At 37.2% G+C, this 21,131-nt stretch overlaps 1 protein-coding gene across 1 annotated transcript; it reads right to left on the minus strand.

Annotated features, from left to right (window-relative positions):
- Positions 1-8,384: 8,384 nt before the first annotated feature.
- On the minus strand, positions 8,385-9,315 carry LOC117613480 (pentatricopeptide repeat-containing protein At1g76280-like). Its single transcript, XM_034342089.1, has 2 exons — positions 9,126-9,315; positions 8,385-8,531 (listed from the first exon to the last, which is right to left on the minus strand). Exons 1-2 carry the CDS (start codon positions 9,249-9,251, stop codon positions 8,409-8,411), a joined length of 249 nt encoding a protein of 82 aa, XP_034197980.1. The 5' UTR covers positions 9,252-9,315; the 3' UTR covers positions 8,385-8,408.
- Positions 9,316-21,131: the final 11,816 nt, after the last annotated feature.

Raw genomic sequence — 21,131 nt, forward strand, 5'->3', positions numbered from 1 at the left:
ATGCAATACATCAAAGCAATCTCAGCCATTCACTATCTAACCAATCAAGCTATGACATCTGGACTAAGTATAAAGAAATACAAATAAGCAGAAAACAGAACTCTTAATTTGAGAAATCAATCAAGCACTTATAATTCAACACTCCCCTTTAAGTCTTGAGGTGATTTCACTCCAAGCATGCCTCTGAGATAATTGAATCTGTCTTTGGCCAGAGATTTGGTAAAAATGTCAGCCAATTGTTCATTTGTGGGACAATATTCCAGATTGATTACTCCTTCTTGCAATGCATCCTTGATGAAGTGATACCTCCTGTCAATATGCTTTGTCTTCTGGTGGAATACAGGGTTTTTAGTGATTGCAATTGCTGAGATATTATCACAATGCAATGGAGTAGCTTCAGTTTGAAGCTCTCCAAAATCCTCTAGCACAAATCGAAGCCAAATAGCTTGAGTAGTAGCTTCAGCTGCACTGATGTACTCAGCTTCTGTAGTAGACAGTGCAACACAGTTCTGTTTCACTGAGGCCCAAGAAAATACCCCACTTCCAAAACTAAAAGCATACCCTGATGTGCTCTTGCAATCACCAACTGATCCTCCCCAATCACTGTCACAGTAGCCAATTAGAATTGAACTTTTGCCTTTCACATATTCAAGACCATAGTCCAGAGTTCCTTTGATGTATCTCAAAACTCTTTTAGCTGTTCCATAGTGTCTATTTGTAGGACAGTGCATGAATCTAGCTAGCAAACTTGAGGCATACATGATGTCTGGTCTTGTAGCAGTTAAGTACAGCAAGCTACCAACAATGCTTCTGTATTGTTCTTCATTTGCAGCTCCACTCCCATCATCCTTAGCTAGTTTCTCAGTGGCAACAAGAGGTGTTGTCACAGATTTGCACTCAGTCAAACCAAACTTGCTCAACAAGGTGCTAGCATATTTCTTTTGATGTAGAAATATACTAGACTCTGTCTGAACAACTCCCATGCCAAGGAAATGATGAAGTAAGCCCAAATCAGTCATCTCATACTTAGCCATCATGTCTTCTTTGAATTCAGCCAACAATGCTTGACTGCTCCATGTGTACACTATGTCATCTACATAGATAGACACAATTAGAATCTCCTTATCTCCCCTCACTTTGGTATACAAGGTTGCTTCACTTAAGCTTTTCACAAAACCACATTGAGTGAAGTAGCTGTCTATCTCTCCATACCAAGCTCTTGGGGCTTGCTTCAGACCATAAAGAGCTTTATGCAGACGATAAACCTTGTCTTCTTTGCCTTTAATTACAAAACCTTCAGGCTGATTGACATAAACTTCCTCTTGCAGCACACCATTAAGGAAAGCAGATTTCACATCAAGCTGGAACAATTTCCAACCCTTTTTAGCTGCTAGAGCAATAAGTGTTCTAATGGTGTCCAATCTGGCTACAGGTGCATAAGTCTCATTATAATCCAGTCCAGGCTTCTGAGCATACCCCTTAGCCACTAATCTTGCTTTATTCTTTTGCACAGAGCCATCCAAATTCAGCTTTGTCTTGTACACCCACTTAACTCCAATCACTGGTTTTTCAGTTGGTCTATCTACCAATTCCCATGTTTCATTCTTTTCAATCATCTGCAGTTCATCTTCCATAGCCTTAAGCCAAGATTCATCCTGAGCAGCATCAGCATATTTTTCTGGTTCCATGATACACAAGTTACACTGAGCTAGAACATCATCTAGCCTTCTCCATTTTAGAGGGGTGTGATCATAAGCTTGAGTTCTCCTTTCTTCACTGCTTATATCACCTGGAGTTGATGAAGTGCTCTCTTGCATATCCAAAGTTTGAGGTGTACCAGTAGAGTTCTCATTAGAACTGTCAGATTTCAAATCCAAGTCTACTTGGTTTTCAATTGAGTATGTTGTCATAACTGAACCATTTTTGTCTGTCCAATGCCAAGCATTTTCTTCATCAAATGTCACATCCCTTGACAGTAAAAGCTTGTTAGAAATAGGATCAAAAACTCTATATCCTTTTTCACAAGTTGCATATCCCACAAACACTCCCTTTGTACTCTTAGGGTCCAGCTTGTGTCTCAATTCAGTTGGCACATGAACATAACACAGAGAACCAAACACTTTCAGATGTGCAATTCCAGGCTTCCTTCCACTATATGCTTCGAATGGAGTAATGTTGTTGAGAGCTTTGGTAGGACATCTGTTCAGCAAATAGACAGCAGTATGCACAGCTTCTGTCCATAGGAAATAAGGCATTCCCTTCTCATGTAACATTGATTTTGCCATCTCAATGACAGTTCTATTCTTCCTCTCAACTACTCCATTCTGTTGAGGAGTATAGGCCATTGTAAGCTGCCTTTGAATGCCATTAGCTTCACAGAACTCCAAAAAATCAGTAGACAAACTCTCCACCCCTGTCACTTCTTATGCATTGCACCTTGTGTCCAGTTTGTAATTCAGTCATGGACTTGAACTTCTTGAAACAATAGAAGGCTTCTGACTTGTTTCTCAAGAAGTATACCCAAATCATTCTTGTGAAATCATCTATAATCAGCATGAAATATCTGTTCCTTGCAACAGACTCATTTCTCATGGGACCACAGAGATCCACATGTACTAGCTCTAGTACTTTGCTTGCTCTTTGAGCTTGATCTTTTGGAAAAACATTTCTGTGCTGTTTTCCAAATTGGCACCCTTCACACACACCACTTTGTTCTTCCAATTGTGGTAAACCATGTACCATTTCTTTATCCCTTAGCTGCTTCAATCCTCCAAAATTCAGATGACCAAGTCTCTTGTGCCAAATCCATGGGGATTGAAGAAAACTAGTCTTCATTAGTAACTGTTTTTCAGCCATAAAAGAGACAGGATAGCATCTGTTACTCTTCATTTCCACCTTTGTGATGAGATAATCCATGGATGGGCTATCAAATACCCTGCACATTCCTTCTCCAAACACCAGACAGTACCCATGTTCATCCATCTGCCCAACACTTAGCAGATTTTCTTTCAATCCTGGCAGGTACATTACTTCTCTGATGTATTTCCTGCCCTTTGCTGTATCAATACTCAGTGAACCAATACCAGCTACACTCACTAGTGCACCAGTTGGCATTTGTACTCTCCCAGCTACATTAGTTCTCACATCAACCAGTAATTCTAAATTTCCTGTCATATGATTGCTGCAGCCACTATCAATATACCATTCATTGGTTTTGATCTCAGTGGTTGAGCAATTTGCATAAAACAGGTTTCCTGTAACCTCCATTTGATTTACACAATTAGCCTTCTGCACATTTTTGCTCACTGTACAGTCTCTAGCAAGATGTCCAAATCTGTCACAGTTATAGCATTTTGGTTTTCCCTTATACCTGCACTCACCAAAGTGATGCTTTGAACACACCTTGCATTGAGGCTTTGTGTTTTCCTGATTTGAGAACTGAGTTGAAGTGTGGTTCTGTGCAGAATAATTATTCTGCTGTGACTTGTCTTTTGCCTCCCATGACTTCCCTTTAGAATTCCAGCTTTTCTGTGACTTAGATGAACCAGATTGAGAAGTGTTTTTGTTCTGACCCTTTGCATTCACAGTGAATGAGGCAAATGCCTTCTCAGCTGTATCAACACTATGCATTTCAAGCCTTTGCTCCTGACTCTTCAAAATTGCAATTACTTCCTGCAAATCCACAGTTTCTAGTGTCTTTGTGTTTTCAATCACAATGCATATAGGGTCATACTTCTTACTTAGACTAATTAACACCTTCTGAACCTGCCTCTCGTTTGACAGAACTTCACCAAATGTTTTCATTTGGTTAATCAATTCAGTTAGTCTAGTAAGATACTCAGATAAGGTTTCACTATCACGCATCCTAGTGTATTCAAATTCACGTCTAAGATTTTGAAGTTTTACCGATCTAACATGCTCTCCACCATGATATTCTGAGTATAGCAGATTCCAAGCCATCTTTGCAGAGTCAGCATTTGCAATTTTGGGAAAAATCTGATCAGAAACAGCATTTTGAATGATACCTAAAGCCTTCGCATCCTTCATGAGAATAGCAGCTGTTTTCTCATCAATCTCTTCTTTTGAACCATCCTCAGATTCCTTCTTCGTTTGTGAATCTGGGATTAAAACACCTTTCTCTACTAAACCCCATAAACCATATGATCTGAATATGGTTACCATCTTAATCCTCCAAAATTCATAGTTCTCACCTGAGAACATGGGAATTCTAGCTTCTGAACTTCCAGAGCCAGCCATTACGTATTTCAAAATCACCTGAAACAAGATGTTTTCAGATTTGACCCTTGATCACACTCAGTCAGCTTCGTGAGCTTAGAATGAGCACACCTTGATCGATTTTCTTCACAGAACAACGCCCAGCTTTTGGATGATCCAACCTGGCTCTGAGGCCATGTTAGAGTTTTAGGATCAGAGAATTAGATTTGGAGAGAAGAGAGAAGAGGGAAGAGAATGAAAAAAGAGAGGCTGCTGTAATCCAAGTCTGCTCTGCTATACGTGTAGCAGAGAGAACATTCTCATTAGCTCAGTGATTGGTACAATACCTCACACTCTTGGTGTGAGGAGAATATAACCGTTAGCACAGTACCAGCTGGATGCAGTTTATCAAAACAATCTCAGCCATTCACAATCTAACCAATCTAGCTATGACACCTGGACTAAATATAAAGAAATACAAATAAGAAAACAGAACTCTTAATTTGAGAAATCAATCAAGCACTTATAATTCAACAAAGGACTTGCACCAGTATAAATTGTTTCCCACAATTGGTGGATCATAGGCACAAAATGGAACCATCGTATAATTAATTCAAGTTAACTGTAATTTCGTAGCCCTAAGCATGACCAGAGGCTACTATCCTTCAAAAATTAAAACAAAAGGAAACGATTAAAAAACCTTATCTAGATTCTTCTCTAAACTCCATAAAATGTTTCCAGCAAACCTCATCTAGTGTTTCTAAGCCATAAGAGAACAACTAAGTCAAAAACCCCCAATATTCTCAAACTTTTAACTAAAAAAGTAACGATGACTAAAGAACAAATAAATTAGTTTCCTTCAATATTGAAACAATCATAAACCACAGCATAAAAAGTTAACATGTTTAGATTTCTAACCTAAGCATACCAACTAAATCGTTGAATTTAAAACGTTCACACGCCAAACACAAAAAGAAAACACAAAGATTCATACAATAAATACTAGAAAATACTGAAATGATAAATCAGGATAAGAATAAAAAGGTGAAAATACGTACATCAGAGGCATTACTAATGAGCTCACAGAGAAAGGTTTCCTTCTTGTTGTAGAAGGTGTTGATGATCAAACTTAGAAGCTGGTTGATCTCATAGATCACGACCCGAGTCCACCTCTTGAGTTGTAAAACGACGTTGCCGAGGTTGTTGTATCCCGCTCTTCAAAGAAAAGCTTATTCAATGACGGTTGCAGATAGGAAGATGAAGTGGAAGCCCCTTTGGCTCTGGAAGCTTCGTTGTCATCGGCATTGGAGAATAGGAGATTCCGGTTGAAAATCGAGAACACCGGACGGATCTGGCCATTTTGGAATATATTGTCGGTGGAAATCGACGATCCGTCGGGTGCGAAAGAGAAATCGTCTTCATCTTCGTTCTTCTCGCAATCACCACTGGCGTCGGCGTTCTGAACACCTTCATCCGGTAATTGACACCTCAAATCTACAATAGCAGCCAAAGAATTCCGCGAGCTTAACCATCAGCTCTGTTCATATAAAAAATGAAAATTAGCACCAAATTCAACGAAGAAACTGAAATCAAGTCGAAATTCAAGTAAATTAAGCAAAAATAAAAAGGAACTTAACGAATTGAAGCAGATGGAACAAACCTGCAAAGGAAATGGAGGCATCGCCTACGAGAACACATTTGAGCCCACCAACATAACGGAGATTGTCAACGGTGTGACGAGGGAAGATTTTCATTGGTCTTGTGTTGGTCCATGGCTCTGAGACTGTTTGGCTTACTTTGAAGGCAGAGAGAGGGAAGGGAGAGAACTGAGGAGATACGAGGGCTTGAAGGAGGAGAGGGGCTTGCTTCAAACCTCAGGAGTGGTTTTGTCGAATTATCTTCTCTGCATATCCAAAACTAATTTAATGCAAAAAAGGGTTATAAAGGTATTTCATCTTATTAATTAAATTAAAAAATATACAATTGTTTATTTTTGGGTTTCTTTTGGGTATATTTATAAAGATTAAATGGTATAGGGTATATTTATAGTTTCATGTCTAGATATGGGTATTTCACTAATTTTGTATTAAATTACTTATATTTCAGAGAAGACAAAAATGTAACTTTCCTTTTGTTTTCTTTTTTATTTTAAAAAAAATGAACTTACTAATTGTCTTCACTTAAATATCTTTACAAACATCTAAACTTTGCAAATACTCTAGTCAGGAGGAAAAAAAAAGGATGAAGGATGAAGGAAGGGGTTTTTATGTAAACAAAGCAGAACTAAAATATGACTAGTTTGCACATCAAGTGCTCGAAAAAGTACACTTTTCGATCACATACATAAACGGTAGCAGTTTCCTAAGATGCATGATAATTCAGACTGAGTAATCATAATATTAAAGCTACCTTTATGAGAATGGTATAAGTCACTGTTAGTGGATAAAAGCCATCTCACAACATCATGGACACCAATGCGCAAGTAGATCTGTAACATCCTAGAATGCTACAACAATCAATCATTATATGATAAGTCACAGAATCTGCCAGGAAACCAAATGACTTCATATTTTTTAATATCTTAATTGCCATTTGACTCTGCATGTAATCAGAAACAGAAAGTAGATGAACACTGGTCCAATATTTCACATATCATGAAGTTGCAAATGAAAGGAAAACCAATGGTGATGAAAACACCTACTTCCTTAGCCTCAACAAGTGAATGCAGCACCGTATTATAAATAGGCGTTCCCAGATATGTCATTATGACAAAAAATATTCTCTGCCACGTCCAAATACTGGATCAGCTCTTTAATCATCTCCTCTGCTCCAAGGCCCCGTTTGATTCATGGAACGAATTTGAGGGGAAATCACTTCCCATATCATTTCCTAAGGAATAGGAAATGAAAGATTCCTCTCACGTTTGGTAGTGCCGGGAAAGTAACCGGGTGATCTCACTTTATTTCCTTTCCCATGTTTGTATGTTTTGAGTAAGAATGGAAAACAAAGTTTGTTTAATTTTCCAATTATACCCATATTAAATCAAATAAAAAAGAGTGCATTTAATGATATTTTGTAATTCTAAATTGTTAATAGGGACAAAATGGCTATGAAAAATGTGCATGAAGGTTGGCTCATTTTCCTAAACTTTCCCATGATGAGGGAAAAAAAAACCCAAGTTGGGAGAAGGGTTTAGGGTTTAGGGTTTAGGGTCCACTTTCCCCCCTATTTTCCCATGTGCCGGGCAACCATTTCTCATGTTTGGACTTACCAAACATGGGAAAGCAATTGATTTCCCATCCCCAAGCCTCCTTTCCCATGAACCAAACGGGGCCCAAGCACTTTCAACTGGGAAAGAAAAAATTGAATGTCTTCCTCTCCACTTCTGACCCAATTTCAAAGCTCCCACGACTCTTTCTCTCTCTATGGCTCTCCCACTCCATCTCGAATTCAGTAACTGTGGTTCTAGCCACTATGTTGCGGGAGAAAACACTAGAAAATCACCTTAGAGATGCCAAAATGGTATTTTATTTTATTTTTTATGTTGGGAATCCCAGGCCAGATGACATTGTTTTTCTAAAAGGCTTACGCCTCTAAGGGGATGCATAAGCCTCGAAGAAAGGCGTACGACTCAGTCTTTTGGTGACTTTCGCATAAGTAGCTGCGCCTCGAGGCAAATTCCAACCGCCTCGCCAAGAGGCGTGCCACGAATTTAAAACATTGATCCTCATTGATACTTCTATCATGCTGCCCTCTGCTAGCATCTATACCGAGTTTTGATATGCCCATGTTACATGATTCCTATTATTAGAGCCAAACATATTCATTACCTATGAGAACAAGAATGAAGAAGCATAACTCAAACAAAGCTCTTCCTAACATTTACAATATTGAAAACCATAACTAAATATCTTAAATTAGCATCCAACTAACTCTACTCTTACTCTTATAAGATATTCAAAAAGTTCAGAGACCAGGATCTTTTATTTTCTTTTGTACAGGGCCCAGGGTCAGCACCCTACATCATAGACCACCTATTTCTGGTGGACTCTAATTTTATAATGTTAGAAGTTTTAATTAACAAGGCCACATAAAAGAAAATTTTCTCATATGAGAATTCAGTTCTATAAAATATGACTCACCACGTGTCACATGCTGCAAGAAAAGCATTGAAAGGATGTGGATATGAACATTCAGATATTTGATCCAGCAGAGACACAGCTAAAATCCAATTCTAGCACTTTGCTGCAACCTACAGAAAGGTTTGCCAGAGTAGAATCATACAGCTTCAAATTTCTCTGCTGCATAATTCTTAACTGCAGAAGGGATAACAACAATGTTGCAAAAATCTCTAATTAAAAACAAAACCAAAATGCACAAAATACATTGCCAACAATTGCAAGATCAGTCTTTTTAAGATGATTGGCCTCTACAATAAACCAATCACTTTCAATTTCCACTCCACTACTGAAACCTCGCTCAGAAGTAACTGCTCTGACAAAGCCATCATATGTATGGCTTGACGGTTGCAACCCAAATTTTTGCATCTAGATAAAAATGGGCTCCTTTAGTATGTCATAAGATGATATCTGAATGAAGTACATACAAAATAAAAAAATAAATAAAGGGCAGGATAGAGAATCACATAACTAAAACAAAAAGTTGAAATCCGCAAAGAAAATAGACATCACAATCAAAACATACAAAACTAAACTTCTGAAGCTTATAACTACATTGTTCTCCAAACAAGAATATCCTATTTAGCATTCTTTTCCAGAAAAGAAGAAGAAGGAATATCATATTCAGTGAAGGTACCATATGTAAGATTTGCACATAGAAAGGAAAATTCCAGACATTGTAATATATTACACAAACCAACACAAGCTTCTATAGAAAGGTTATTATTATACCTGTAGGATCAACTCTTCTGCCAAGCCACCATTTCTTAATCGTGCACAAGGATGAATAACATCACTGAACGACCATCTCAAAATTTTCGTAACAGGCTGGCTAATATGTATATCAAGCATATCCATTCCAACATTTTCTTCTCCAACTCCCAAGCCAAAAGTAGTGCACTGATCTGCATTAACAGCATGGTCATCCTAATTCTCACAGTATATGGAAGGAACAGAATGTTATTCTCCTCCAAATCAAGTTTCTTCAAGTTTAATTCACAGGTTGAAGGTATAGGAATGTCTAATCTTGACGAATACAACTTTCCTTCAGAAGTTTTATTAACATAAGTGTTTCCCCTGATGGCTAAAGCCACCATATATTGCAACTTCTCATATGCAGATTTTAAATCTCCCACCTAGTAAAAGACCAAATAAACTTCCGTAGAGGAATAATGCTCAGACTGTAGTGTTTGATATAATCCTTCCAAATTTCACGGGCAGCAGGCAGGTTTTGCTGCCAAACTGCAAGCTAAAAGAAATGAAAATACAGAGTAACTATCAATGACCCAAAAACTTAAGAATAGATTGGTCCACTGTCACTATTTCACAAAATGCATGGTAAAAGTGAACTACAAGGAAAACTATTCACATCACCATACGGGAATTGCAAAGATTCAAGAGAGCAGCACATCATCATCATCAAAGAGAAACATGACAATCCAACAGGTGGGAGGGAGAAGAGAAGGCACATTGACATTATATTTGAGAAGGAAATGAATAGGTCATGTTCTGAAATTTTTAATGCAATAATTGTAGTAACTTTTTAAGTTTCTTTTTTCTCTTAAAATGTAAAACTTTCTTTTTCCTCTTCAGATCTATTTGAAGAGCTGAAGCTTTTTTATTTCTTTTCTTAAAAATATATTTTTCATTAACATTAGCTATTGGTTTCTCGTTTTAAATCTCTAACTGTGAATTTTTTCATGATTAATTATCAGGAACTCCTGCCCCATCTAAGAGTTGAAGCAGCAGCTGCAGAGACCTTGTGTAATGAGGCTCAGTGTAGAATACAGGATCCTATCTATGGCTGCGTTGGGGTTATTTCCCAATTACATCAACAAATACAAGATACAGAATGTCAATTAGCTAAAACACATGCTGAAATTGCCCTCGCGAACTCTGATGGACAACAACCTCCTCAAGCTCAAGTTGATCAGCAGATTTAAAGTGAATTCCCCACTTAAATTTCTTTCAGCAACAAAGATGGTTCTTCCTCCAAAATTCCTTACTTTGTTTGATCGATATTGTTTTGTATTAAAAAAACAAGTATTATCACCAAAATAGTGAAATTGTTGTTTCATTTATGGTTAATTGTGCCGGAATAAAGATGGACAAACAAGTAATACACTTGTTATAGAGTGCCTTAGAGTGTTTACTTCTGAAAAACAAAAACAAAAAAAGCCATTGGAAATTAATTAATTCTCTCTAGAGCTAGAGTGATACGTGGTACATCTACACGTGCTATAATATAAGTGGATATTTATTGATACTATTCCCTAAAAGGGAGGAAAATAAACGTTATCGTCCACTCATATTATAATACGTGCACAAGATGTACCACGTAACCATACTACCATAATGTGCCATATTTTCCTACCAAATCAACTTTGGTTGAGATGTACCAGATGGTATGTCTTTAGTTTTTGGGTGGAACCGATTGTATGTCATATGAATCAACAAAGAAGAAAATCAACAAGTGAGGTTGGCATATCTGATAAGTCCAACAAGTGTTAAGTAGAACAAGTTAGCAAACGGAAGCACCAAGCTTTGAATCTTGATTTTTAGAAGTATAAATATCAACGCACATGGTATTTGGATGTGAGCAATCTTAGGCCAGTGGCAAGAATCAGATCCGACCCACAGACAGAGAAATAAGTTTTAGGTAGGATTTATTCTTTACTTCAATACGCGGTAAAGTCTCTCTATATTTCTCCAATGAGAAGGAAGCTTAAATAAGTATGGTCATGTGGTGCATCTTTTAGGGAATAGTATATGGGTGGAGGTGGTACAAACTTGTAGGAAGTTTTAGGTTAGAATCATATGCTAATTAAGGGAGGCAAGGCATATGTCCTTCACTAATCTCCAAATGCTTTACTTGAGATAGAGTGTTATCCTAATTCTATTACCAATCTTTGCTTGCTAGCAACAAATTCTTTAGACTTACATAGTAGGCTAGAATCATATGCCTTGCCTAACCAATATTTACTTGAAAGATGCCAATTACAGGGCCTTATATAAAAACTAGCCATGATGGTCCATTTTCCACGATCACCATTCGAAACAAACACTTGAAGTTATTGTTGAAATATAATCCTGCAGCAGATTTCTTAGAGCTGAAGCTATCTTCTATTTGTCCTTTTTTGTACTAAGTCTATTTAAATGATGTAATGAGAACCATTAGATCATAGTCTAGGTGGATTCTCTAGCTTAGATTTGGTATGACATGTGTAATCACCTAATAGGGTGACAGCTGTAAACACTAGTAAAAAAAACCCTTTGCGCGACCAAATTTTGCGCGACGAAAAAGTATTCGTCGCTCAAAGTCACTTTGCGCGACGAAACTTGAAACTTCGTCGCTCAAAGTCTTGCGCGACCAAATTTTGAGCGACGAAAAATAATTCGTCGCGCAAAGTCACTTTGCGCGACAAACTTTTGCGCGACGACAATATATTGTCGCTCAAAGTCTTGCGCGACCAAATTTTGCGCGACGACAAATAATTCGTCGCTCAAAGTCACTTCGCGCGACAAACTTTTGCTCGACGACAATACATTGCCGCTCAAAGTCTTGCGCGACCAATTTTGCGCGACGAAAAATAATTCGTCGCGCAAAATCTTTATAAAAATAAATAAAATAAAAAATTTATTTTTTAAAATCTTTGCATGATGTAATCCAAACATTTTGTCACCTAAACCAATTTATTTTTGTTTTTTATTTTGTATGCATAACACTTAAGAAATTAAATGGTATATATATTTATTAAGTAGCTTTAAATTTATTATTTTAGATCGGATCGGATTTTTATTAGAAAAATATATTCTTGTTGTTTGGATTGGGTTTTTGTTAGCAAAAAATATATTTTAAATTGATGATCAAATTATTTTATTGTATTCATATCGGGTCAAGGAGTGTAGCAGTAAAAAATCATCAAAATCGGAGTTAAAATAACCGTTAAATCGGGATTTTTCTTTATAACCGTCGAAAAGTTTTGTCCCCTTACTTGATCTCTGAATGTTTATTTTTTCCGATTTTTGGCATATATGATCTCGAAGTATAAACAAACAAGTTTGATGGTTGGATCGTTGAAACTAGTTTTTTTGAATGCATATGCCATCAAAACAATATATTCACTAACAATTAAGAGTTTATTTATACTTTTGTTAAATATAACATAAGATTTTGTGGTATCCACTAGTGTAAATATTTTAAATTGAAGATCAAATTCAGTCATTGTATTCATATAGGGTCAAGGAGTGTAGCTGTAAAAAATCATCAAAATCGGAGTTAAAATAACCGTTAAATCATGATTTTTCATTTATAACCGTCGAAAAGTTTTGTCCCGTTACTTGAGCTCTGAATGTTAATTTTTTCCGATTTTTGGCGTATATGATCTCGAAGTATAAAAAAATAAGTTTGATGGTTGGATCGTTGAAACTAGTTTCGTAGAATGCGTATGCCATCAAAACAATATATTCACTAACAATTAAGAGTTTATTTATACTTTCATTAAATATAACATAAGATTTTGTGGTATCCACTAGTGTAAATATTTTAAATTGAAGATCAAATTCAGTCATTGTATTCATATAGGGTCAAGGAGTGTAGCTGTAAAAAATCATGAAAATCGGAGTTTAAATAACCGTTAAATCATGATTTTTCATTTATAACCGTCGAAAAGTTTTGTCCCGTTACTTGATCTATGAATGTTTATTTTTTCCGATTTTTGGCGTATATGATCTCGAAATATAAAAAAACAAGTTTGATGGTTGGATCGTTGAAACTAGTTTCGTAGAATGCATATGCCATCAAAACAATATATTCACTAACAATTAAGAGTTTATTTATACTTTTGTTAAATATAACATAAGATTTTGTGGCATCCACTAGTGCAAATGTTTTAAATTGAAGATCAAATTCAGTCATTGTATTCATATAGGGTCAAGGAGTGTAGCTGTAAAAAAATCATCAAAATCGGAGTTAAAATAACCGTTAAATCGTGATTTTTCATTTATAACTATCGAAAAGTTTTGTCCCGTTACTAGATTTTTGGATGTTTTTTTTTTTTGCGATTTTTGGGGTATACGATCTTGAAGTATATACAAACAAGTCTTATGGTTGGATCGTTGAATGATGTGTGTGTATATATATATATTTATTTATTTATTTTGTACGTATAACACTTAAGAAATTGAATAGTATATACATTTATTAAGTAGATTTCACCTTAATTATATTTTAAATCATAAAATAAAATATTTTTATATTTTATTATTCATAACAATTATTTTTAAAAATATTGTGCTACGAACCAATTTTTCGTCTCTCAAAAGTTTGCGGGACCAACAGTTCGTCGTGCAAAACTCAAAAAATTTGGGCGAGTACCAAAAATGGGACGCGGGTTTTTAAAATTAAAAAAAAAAAATTTAGACTTTGCGCGACCAATATTTTTTGTCGCTCAAAACTTTGCGCGACCAATATATGTTTTTCGTAGCGCAAAAATTTGGGCGGGTACCAAAAATGGGACGCGGGAATTTTTTTATATAATTGTTTTAGACTTTGCGCGACCAATATGTATTTTTCGTCGCGCAAAAAGTTAAAAATTTTGGCGGGTACCAAAAATGGGATGCGGGAAATTTTTTTTTAAAAAATAATTTTTTTAGACTTTGCGCGACCAATATTCTTGTTTTCGTCGCGCAAAACTTTGCGGGACCAATATGTTTCGTCGCGCAAAACTTTGCGCGACCAACAGTATGTTCGTCGCGCAAAGTGATACGATTTTTAAAAACTGAAATAACTCCTCCACCATTTCCTCAATTTCTTTCACTACTCTTACCTCTCCTCTCTCTTTCTCTCTCCCCAAATCCCACCCTTTCTCTCACACTCACTCCTCTCACTTAATCTCTCATCTCTCTCTTCATCTCTCACTCTCACTCACTCTCTTGGTGGGCTAGGGCAATTTGGAATCATCACTAGGGCAAGAATTGCTCTCGAACCTGCCCCCCAAAGGGTATCTCTCTCTCTCTCTTCCCTCTTCCCTCTTCCCTCTCATATTATTATAATTAGTTGTTTCAATAGAAATGGGTTTTGGTTGGGTTCCACCTTCCCATGGTGGGACAAAAACAAGTCCTCAAAAGCAAGGTATGATGAGCTTGACCTACCAAAGGGGTTTTCGAAGGGATCGAATATGGGTCCATGAATTGGAGCTTTTTGAACCCATTATTCAAACGGGTATTCTATAGCTGGCAATGTTGTTGACGTGTCCTCTTTGCTTCTTTAACTAACATGGTCTCTTTCTCTATTTCCTTTTTTTATTTTTATTTTTTTATTATTGCTTTATTTGCTGCCCTTGTCAAACAGGTGAGGTGGATCCGAGTACTGTATTCCAACTTTTCGGCTTTTACCAAAGATCAGGAATTCCTCATCTCTCTGCACGGGCAACCCTCCACCCACAAGTTCGATTATGTCGAGGGTTTCGTGATTGTAGATGGAGGCCTCATCAACAATTGGAGGTCGTCTTTCTTCTCTCCTAGCAACCCTGTCAAAATCACCTCTATTAATTCTCAAGGGGGTGTATTAGGATTTTATTATTGTACTTTGTTAATTTATGTGTACATTTTGAATATTATATATATTTATTGGATAATTTGATCACTATTTTTCATGTGTAATTTTATTTTGAATATGTCAATTTAAATTAAAGTAATTAAGAAAAATCTTACAATTAAATTAAATTTAAAAAGTAAAAATTTGAAAAAATTAATATAATTAAATTAATATCAATTTAAATTAAAGTGATTTTAAAAAAATCATACAATTAAATTACATTTAAAAAGTAAAAATTTGAAGAAATTAATATTAAAGAAATAATAAAACAAAAAGTCAAAAACCTTGCGCGACAAAATATTTTGTAGCGCAAACTATTAAATTAGTTTATTTTCATCAAAAAAATTTAAAACACAAAAAATATTTGGTCGCGCAAATATTTGCACGACGTTAGTATTCGTCGTGCAAAACTCTAAAAATGTGGGCGGGTGCCAAAAATGGGACGCGGGAATTTTTTATTTTTTTATAAATTTTTTTAGACTTTGCGCGACCAATGTGTTTCGTCGCGCAAAACTTTGTGCAACGAATATTTTCCGTCGCGCAAACCTTTGCGCGACCAATGTGTTTCGTCGCGCAAAATTTTGGGCTACCAATGTTTTTCGTCGCGCAAAGTTACTTTGCGCGACCAATATTTTTTCGTCGCGCAAAGTAACTTTGCGCGACCAATATTTTTTCGTCGCGCAAAGTCACTTTGCGCGACCAATGAAAAAACTTGGTCGCGCAAAGTCTTTCTTCACGATCTTTGCGCGACAGATTCTGCGCGACGAAGTTTCTGTCGCGTTAAAATTTGTGCGACTACAATGTATTTTGCGCGACGAAATTCTCTTCGTCGCGCAAAGTGTAAAATGTACTAGTGAAAATCTGTTAGAGAGAATCATACTTCTTTCCCTCTGTCAGTCACACTTTGAGAGCTGCAGAGTTTTGTTGAAATCAATAGAACAGTACATTTTTTTTCCTCTCCATTCTCTCTAGCAAAAAATGCTTTAGAAGAGCACCTCTTCCTAATCTGGAAAATACAGATATAAACTCAGAGTTCTAACATGGTATCAGAGCCAGGTTTGATTGTTTATTGGGCGTGAATCTGTGAGAATCGTGCTGGTGCTTGGCTGAGCTGACGTTGAGCTCACTCAAAACTTCACGAAGCCTGTCTAGCTGCGTCTGATGTCTAACATGGCAGGATCAAGCTCCTCTGAGCTTCGTACACCAGTGTTCAATGGAGAAAACTATGAGTTTTGGAGCATTCGATTGAAGACCATTCTGAAATCTCATGGACTGTGGGATTTGGTTGAAAATGGCTTTGATGCTTCAGATCCAATGAAGGAAAAAGGAAAGGAAGAAGGATCTAAAGCTGCTGAAGAAGAGAAATCTGTAACGGCTGAGACCTTGATGAAAGATGCTCGTGCACTTGGACTGATCCAAGGTGCAGTCTCAGACCAAATTTTTCCCAGAATAGTGAATGAAGAAACCTCAAAAGGTGCATGGGATATTTTGAAGCAAGAGTTTAGAGGTGATAAACAGGTAAGAAGTGTGAAACTACAAGGCCTACGTAGAGAGTTTGAATACACTCGTATGAAGGATAGTGAATCATTTTCTGTTTATGCTGCTAAACTGTTTGATCTGATTAATCAAATGAAGAATTATGGTGAAGAGTTACCTAGAGAAAGAGTTGTGCAGAAATTGCTTATTAGCTTGCCTAGATCTTATGATTCTATATGTTCTGTGATTGAGCATTCAAAGGATCTTGACACTCTTGAAATTCAAGAAGTGGTTGCATCTCTCAAGAACTTTGAGCTCAGATTAGATAGGCACAATGAAAATTCCACAGAAAAGGCTTTCACTAGTCTGAACATTGAGAGTAAAAGCTCTAAGAATGGAAGTTCTTCTGGAGGTAACAAGTCTCAGAAGAACTGGAAGGAAAATGGGAAGAATTGGAATAACAAGTCCAATTCAAATACCAAACCAAATGCATCAAATGATGGAACTAAAACACCCTGCAAGCACTGTGAAAAACTGCACTATGGCAAGTGCTGGTTTGAAGGAAAACCAAAATGCAGAGGATGTGGAAAGTTTGGTCACATGGTTAGAAATTGCCATGACAATCAATCTGTGCAGAAGGTGAACTATGCCAATCAGGTTGAAGAAACTGGAACATTGTTTTATGCATGCAATGCTGTGACAGATGTGAAATTGAACAATTCTTGGTATGTGGACAGTGGTTGTAGCAACCACATGACTGGAGATGAAAGGCTACTGATAGATATTCGAAGGGATGTAACTTCCAAGGTGAAAATGGGGACTGGAGAGACAGTTCAAGTTGCAGGAAAAGGTACTCTTGTGATAGAAACCAAGACAGGCAGAAAACACATTCAAGAAGTGATGTTGGTGCCTGGTTTAGAAGAGAACTTGCTCAGTGTTGGTCAGATGATGGAACATGGGTATTGTTTAGTATTTGGAAAGGGAATGGTGACAATTTTTGATGATTGGTCACTGCAAAATCCTATAGCTAAGGTTCCAATGACTAGCAATAGGTGTTTCTCTCTCACAATGGTACCTGCTACTCAGTTGGTGTTGAGAGCAAGTGTGACTCACAGTTTGCAGACTTGGCATAAAAGGCTGGGTCATCTTAATGATCAAAGCATCAAGATGCTAGCAAATCAAGACATGGTTCATGGACTGCCTAGTCTGGAGAAGGATTTAGCAGTGGGTGAAGGCTGCAAGCTGGGAAAGCAACATAGAGACTCATTTCCTGCAGAATCTACTTGGAGAGCTCAGTTTCCACTTGAATTAGTTCACACTGACATCTGTGGTCCAATGCAGATTGCATCAATGTCAGAAAACAGATATTTCCTGTTATTCATTGATGACTATACAAGAATGGCTTGGGTTTATTTTCTCAGAAATAAATCCAATGCTTTTGAATGTTTCAAGAAGTTCAAAGCAATGACAGAATTGCAGAGTGGACACAAAGTGAAATCACTTAGAAGTGATAGAGGTGGAGAATTCATGTCAAATGAATTTCTTACATACTGCAGTGAGGCTGGAATACAAAGACAACTGACAGTGGCATATTCTCCTCAGCAAAATGGTGTTGCTGAGAGGAAGAACAGGACAGTGATTGAGATGGCAAAGTCTATGCTACATGAAAAGAGTCTTCCTTATGAGTTTTGGGCAGAAGCTGTTCATACAGCAGTCTACCTTCTCAACAGGTGTCCTTCTAAATCTCTTGAGAAAATGACACCATTTGAGGTCTACACAGGAAGAAAGCCAGGTATTGCACACTTGAAAGTGTTTGGATGCCTATGTCATGTGCTTATTCCTTCTGTTTTGAGACACAAGTTGGAAGAAAACAGTCACAAATGCATTTTTGTGGGCTATGGATTGTGTGAAAAAGGCTATAGACTGTATGATCCTAAGACTAGAAAGATTATCTTGTCTAGGGATGTCTATTTTGATGAAGAAGTCTCATGGAAATGGGAGAATCCTAGCAATGCAGATGTGGGAATATCTATGCCAGATGGAAATCAAGGTACTACAGAAACTGAACAGAGAGTATTAGATGAACAATCTCAGTTCTTGGATACTCAAATGCAGATGGAAGAAGAAATTGCACCTCAAGGGGAAGAAATGCTTGATGAGACTCAAAGGCTTGATCACACACCTCACAAGTGGAGGAGTATTAATGACATCATGGCACAATGCAACATGTGCATTGTAGAACCTGACAGCTTTGAAGAAGCAGATTTGGATGAATCATGGAGATGTGCAATGGAGGCTGAATTGGAGATGATTGAGAAGAACAATACTTGGAAATTAGTTGACAGGCCATCTAACAAACCAGCAATAGGTGTTAAGTGGGTCTACAAGGTCAAACTGAACCTAGATGGTACTGTGCAGAAGAATAAAGCTAGGCTTGTGGCTAAAGGCTATTCACAGAAGCCTGGAATCGACTATAATGAGACATTTGCCCTTGTGGCAAGACTTGACACCATCAGAACTTTGATAGCCCTTGCAGCACAAAAGGAATGGAACCTATTTCAATTGGATGTGAAGTCTGCCTTTCTCAATGGCATTCTAAAGGAGGAAGTTTATGTTGAACAACCTCAAGGATATGTTCAAGAGAGCAAGGAAACCAAGGTGTTCAAGTTGAACAAGGCTCTATATGGACTGAAGCAAGCCCCAAGGGCCTGGTATGATGAAATAGATGCCTATTTCAACACTGCAGGTTTCAAGAAAAGCTTAAGTGAAGCTACTCTCTATATCAAAACTAGTGACACCTCAGGTATTATCATTGTCTCCCTCTATGTAGATGACATTATATATACTGGAAGCTGTCCTAAAATGCTTGAAGAATTTAAACAAGATATGATGCAACACTATGAGATGACAGACTTGGGTCTGTTGCACCATTTTCTTGGCATGGGAGTGGAACAAACTGACAAGCATATTTTCATTCATCAAAAGAAATATGCCATGAAAATTCTTGAGAAGTTTGGAATGAGAGACTACAAGTCAGTGGCAATTCCATTAGTGGTGAATGAGAAATTGTGTAGAGAAGATGGGAGTGAAGCAGCAGATGAAAGTGAATTCAGACAGATTGTAGGAAGTCTCCTTTATCTGACTGCCACAAGACCAGATGTCATGTTTGCATCTAGCTTGCTTGCTAGGTTTATGCACAATCCCTCAAAGAAACACATGGGAACTGCTAAAAGGGTGCTGAGATACATTCAAGGCACATTGGATTTTGGAATTGAGTTTGCAAAGGGGAAGACAGCTACTCTAATTGGGTACTGTTACAGTGACTGGGCTGGGAGTGAGGATGATATGAGGAGCACCTCAGGATATGCCTTCACACTAGGTTCAGGCATGTTCTCTTGGGCTTCTATCAAGCAAAACACAGTTGCTCTATCTACAGCCGAAGCTGAGTATGTGAGTGCTGCAGAAGCAACTTCACAAGCTAAGTGGCTGAGATTTGTACTTGAAGATTTTGGGGAAGAACAGATAGAAGGGACTCAGATTCTATGTGATAACACCTCAGCAATTGCAATGGCAAGGAATCCAGTCCATCACCAAAAGACAAGACACATCAGCAGGAAATTTCATTTTATCAGAGAAGCCATTCAAACAAAAGAAATTGAACTGATATACTACAAAACAGAAGATCAGATAGCAGACATTTTGACTAAAGCTCTACCTAAGGATCGTTTTGTGAGGCTGAGAAGCTTGCTTGGTGTGAAATCAGCTAAAGGATTAGAAGGGAGTGTTGAAATATAATCCTGCAGCAGATTTCTTAGAGCTGAAGCTATCCTTATTTTTGTTCTGTTTTTGGTCAGCCTATTTAAATGATGTAATGAGAGCCATTAGATCATAGTCTAGGTGGATTCTCTAGCTTAGATTTGCTATGACAAGTGTAAGCATCCTATAGGATGACAGCTGTAATTCTGTTAGGAGAGAATCACAATTCTCTCCTAGCAATCACACTATGTAAGCTGCAGTTTTGCAGAAATCAATAGAACAGTACATTTCTATTCCTTCTTCATTCTCTCTAGCTAAAATTCTCTACAAGATCACCTCTTCCTAATCTGAAAATACAGAGATAAACTCAGAATGATAACAACTGTTGATGCAGAAGTCACATTAACTTCATCAGCTCCTAGGCCTTGATCATTCCATACCATCTCTTGTTTTTCTCCCTGTGGTTTATGCAACACCAGTAGAACAATGAGCTACTTTGTCAACTGAAGAAACACATTAATGATACATATAGTTAAAATGTTCATGCATGAAAAAAAATAATAATTCAAAATCTTAATTACAATTTCATGAGGGAGAAGATGTGGTGTTGTTTCATTTGTTTTTGACAATGATGAAGAATTAATATGATGAGCTTCTGCAGCTTCAAGCACTTGAGAAGGTCTTGATCTTGTAGAGAGAGCTAGGGATGAAGAATAGTCAGTCTCCAATATGTTGTTGCCAAATCTCCATGTCCATGAAGACGAACCCGAAGTGCAAACAAGCACTGATATCACAAAAAAGGGTACTACAAACACTAAAATTAAAACTGAATAATATGAAGAAGATGACCACAATGCTGAAAACAAAGAATATGGCTTATTGAGAGGCTTCATCTCTCTCTCTCTCTC

Source organism: Prunus dulcis, unplaced genomic scaffold, assembly GCF_902201215.1.
Source record: "Prunus dulcis unplaced genomic scaffold, ALMONDv2, whole genome shotgun sequence".
Classification (NCBI taxonomy): domain Eukaryota; kingdom Viridiplantae; phylum Streptophyta; class Magnoliopsida; order Rosales; family Rosaceae; genus Prunus; species Prunus dulcis.

Bases quoted from the DNA above. Each gene is read 5' to 3' on its own strand.
- LOC117613480 (XM_034342089.1), bottom strand. From the start codon at position 9,251: ATGGATATGCTTGATATACATATTAGCCAGCCTGTTACGAAAATTTTG. The intron at 8,532-9,125 runs GTATAATAATAA...TCCCTTCTGCAG, and splicing joins CAGAAGAGTTGATCCTACAG to TTAAGAATTATGCAGCAGAG.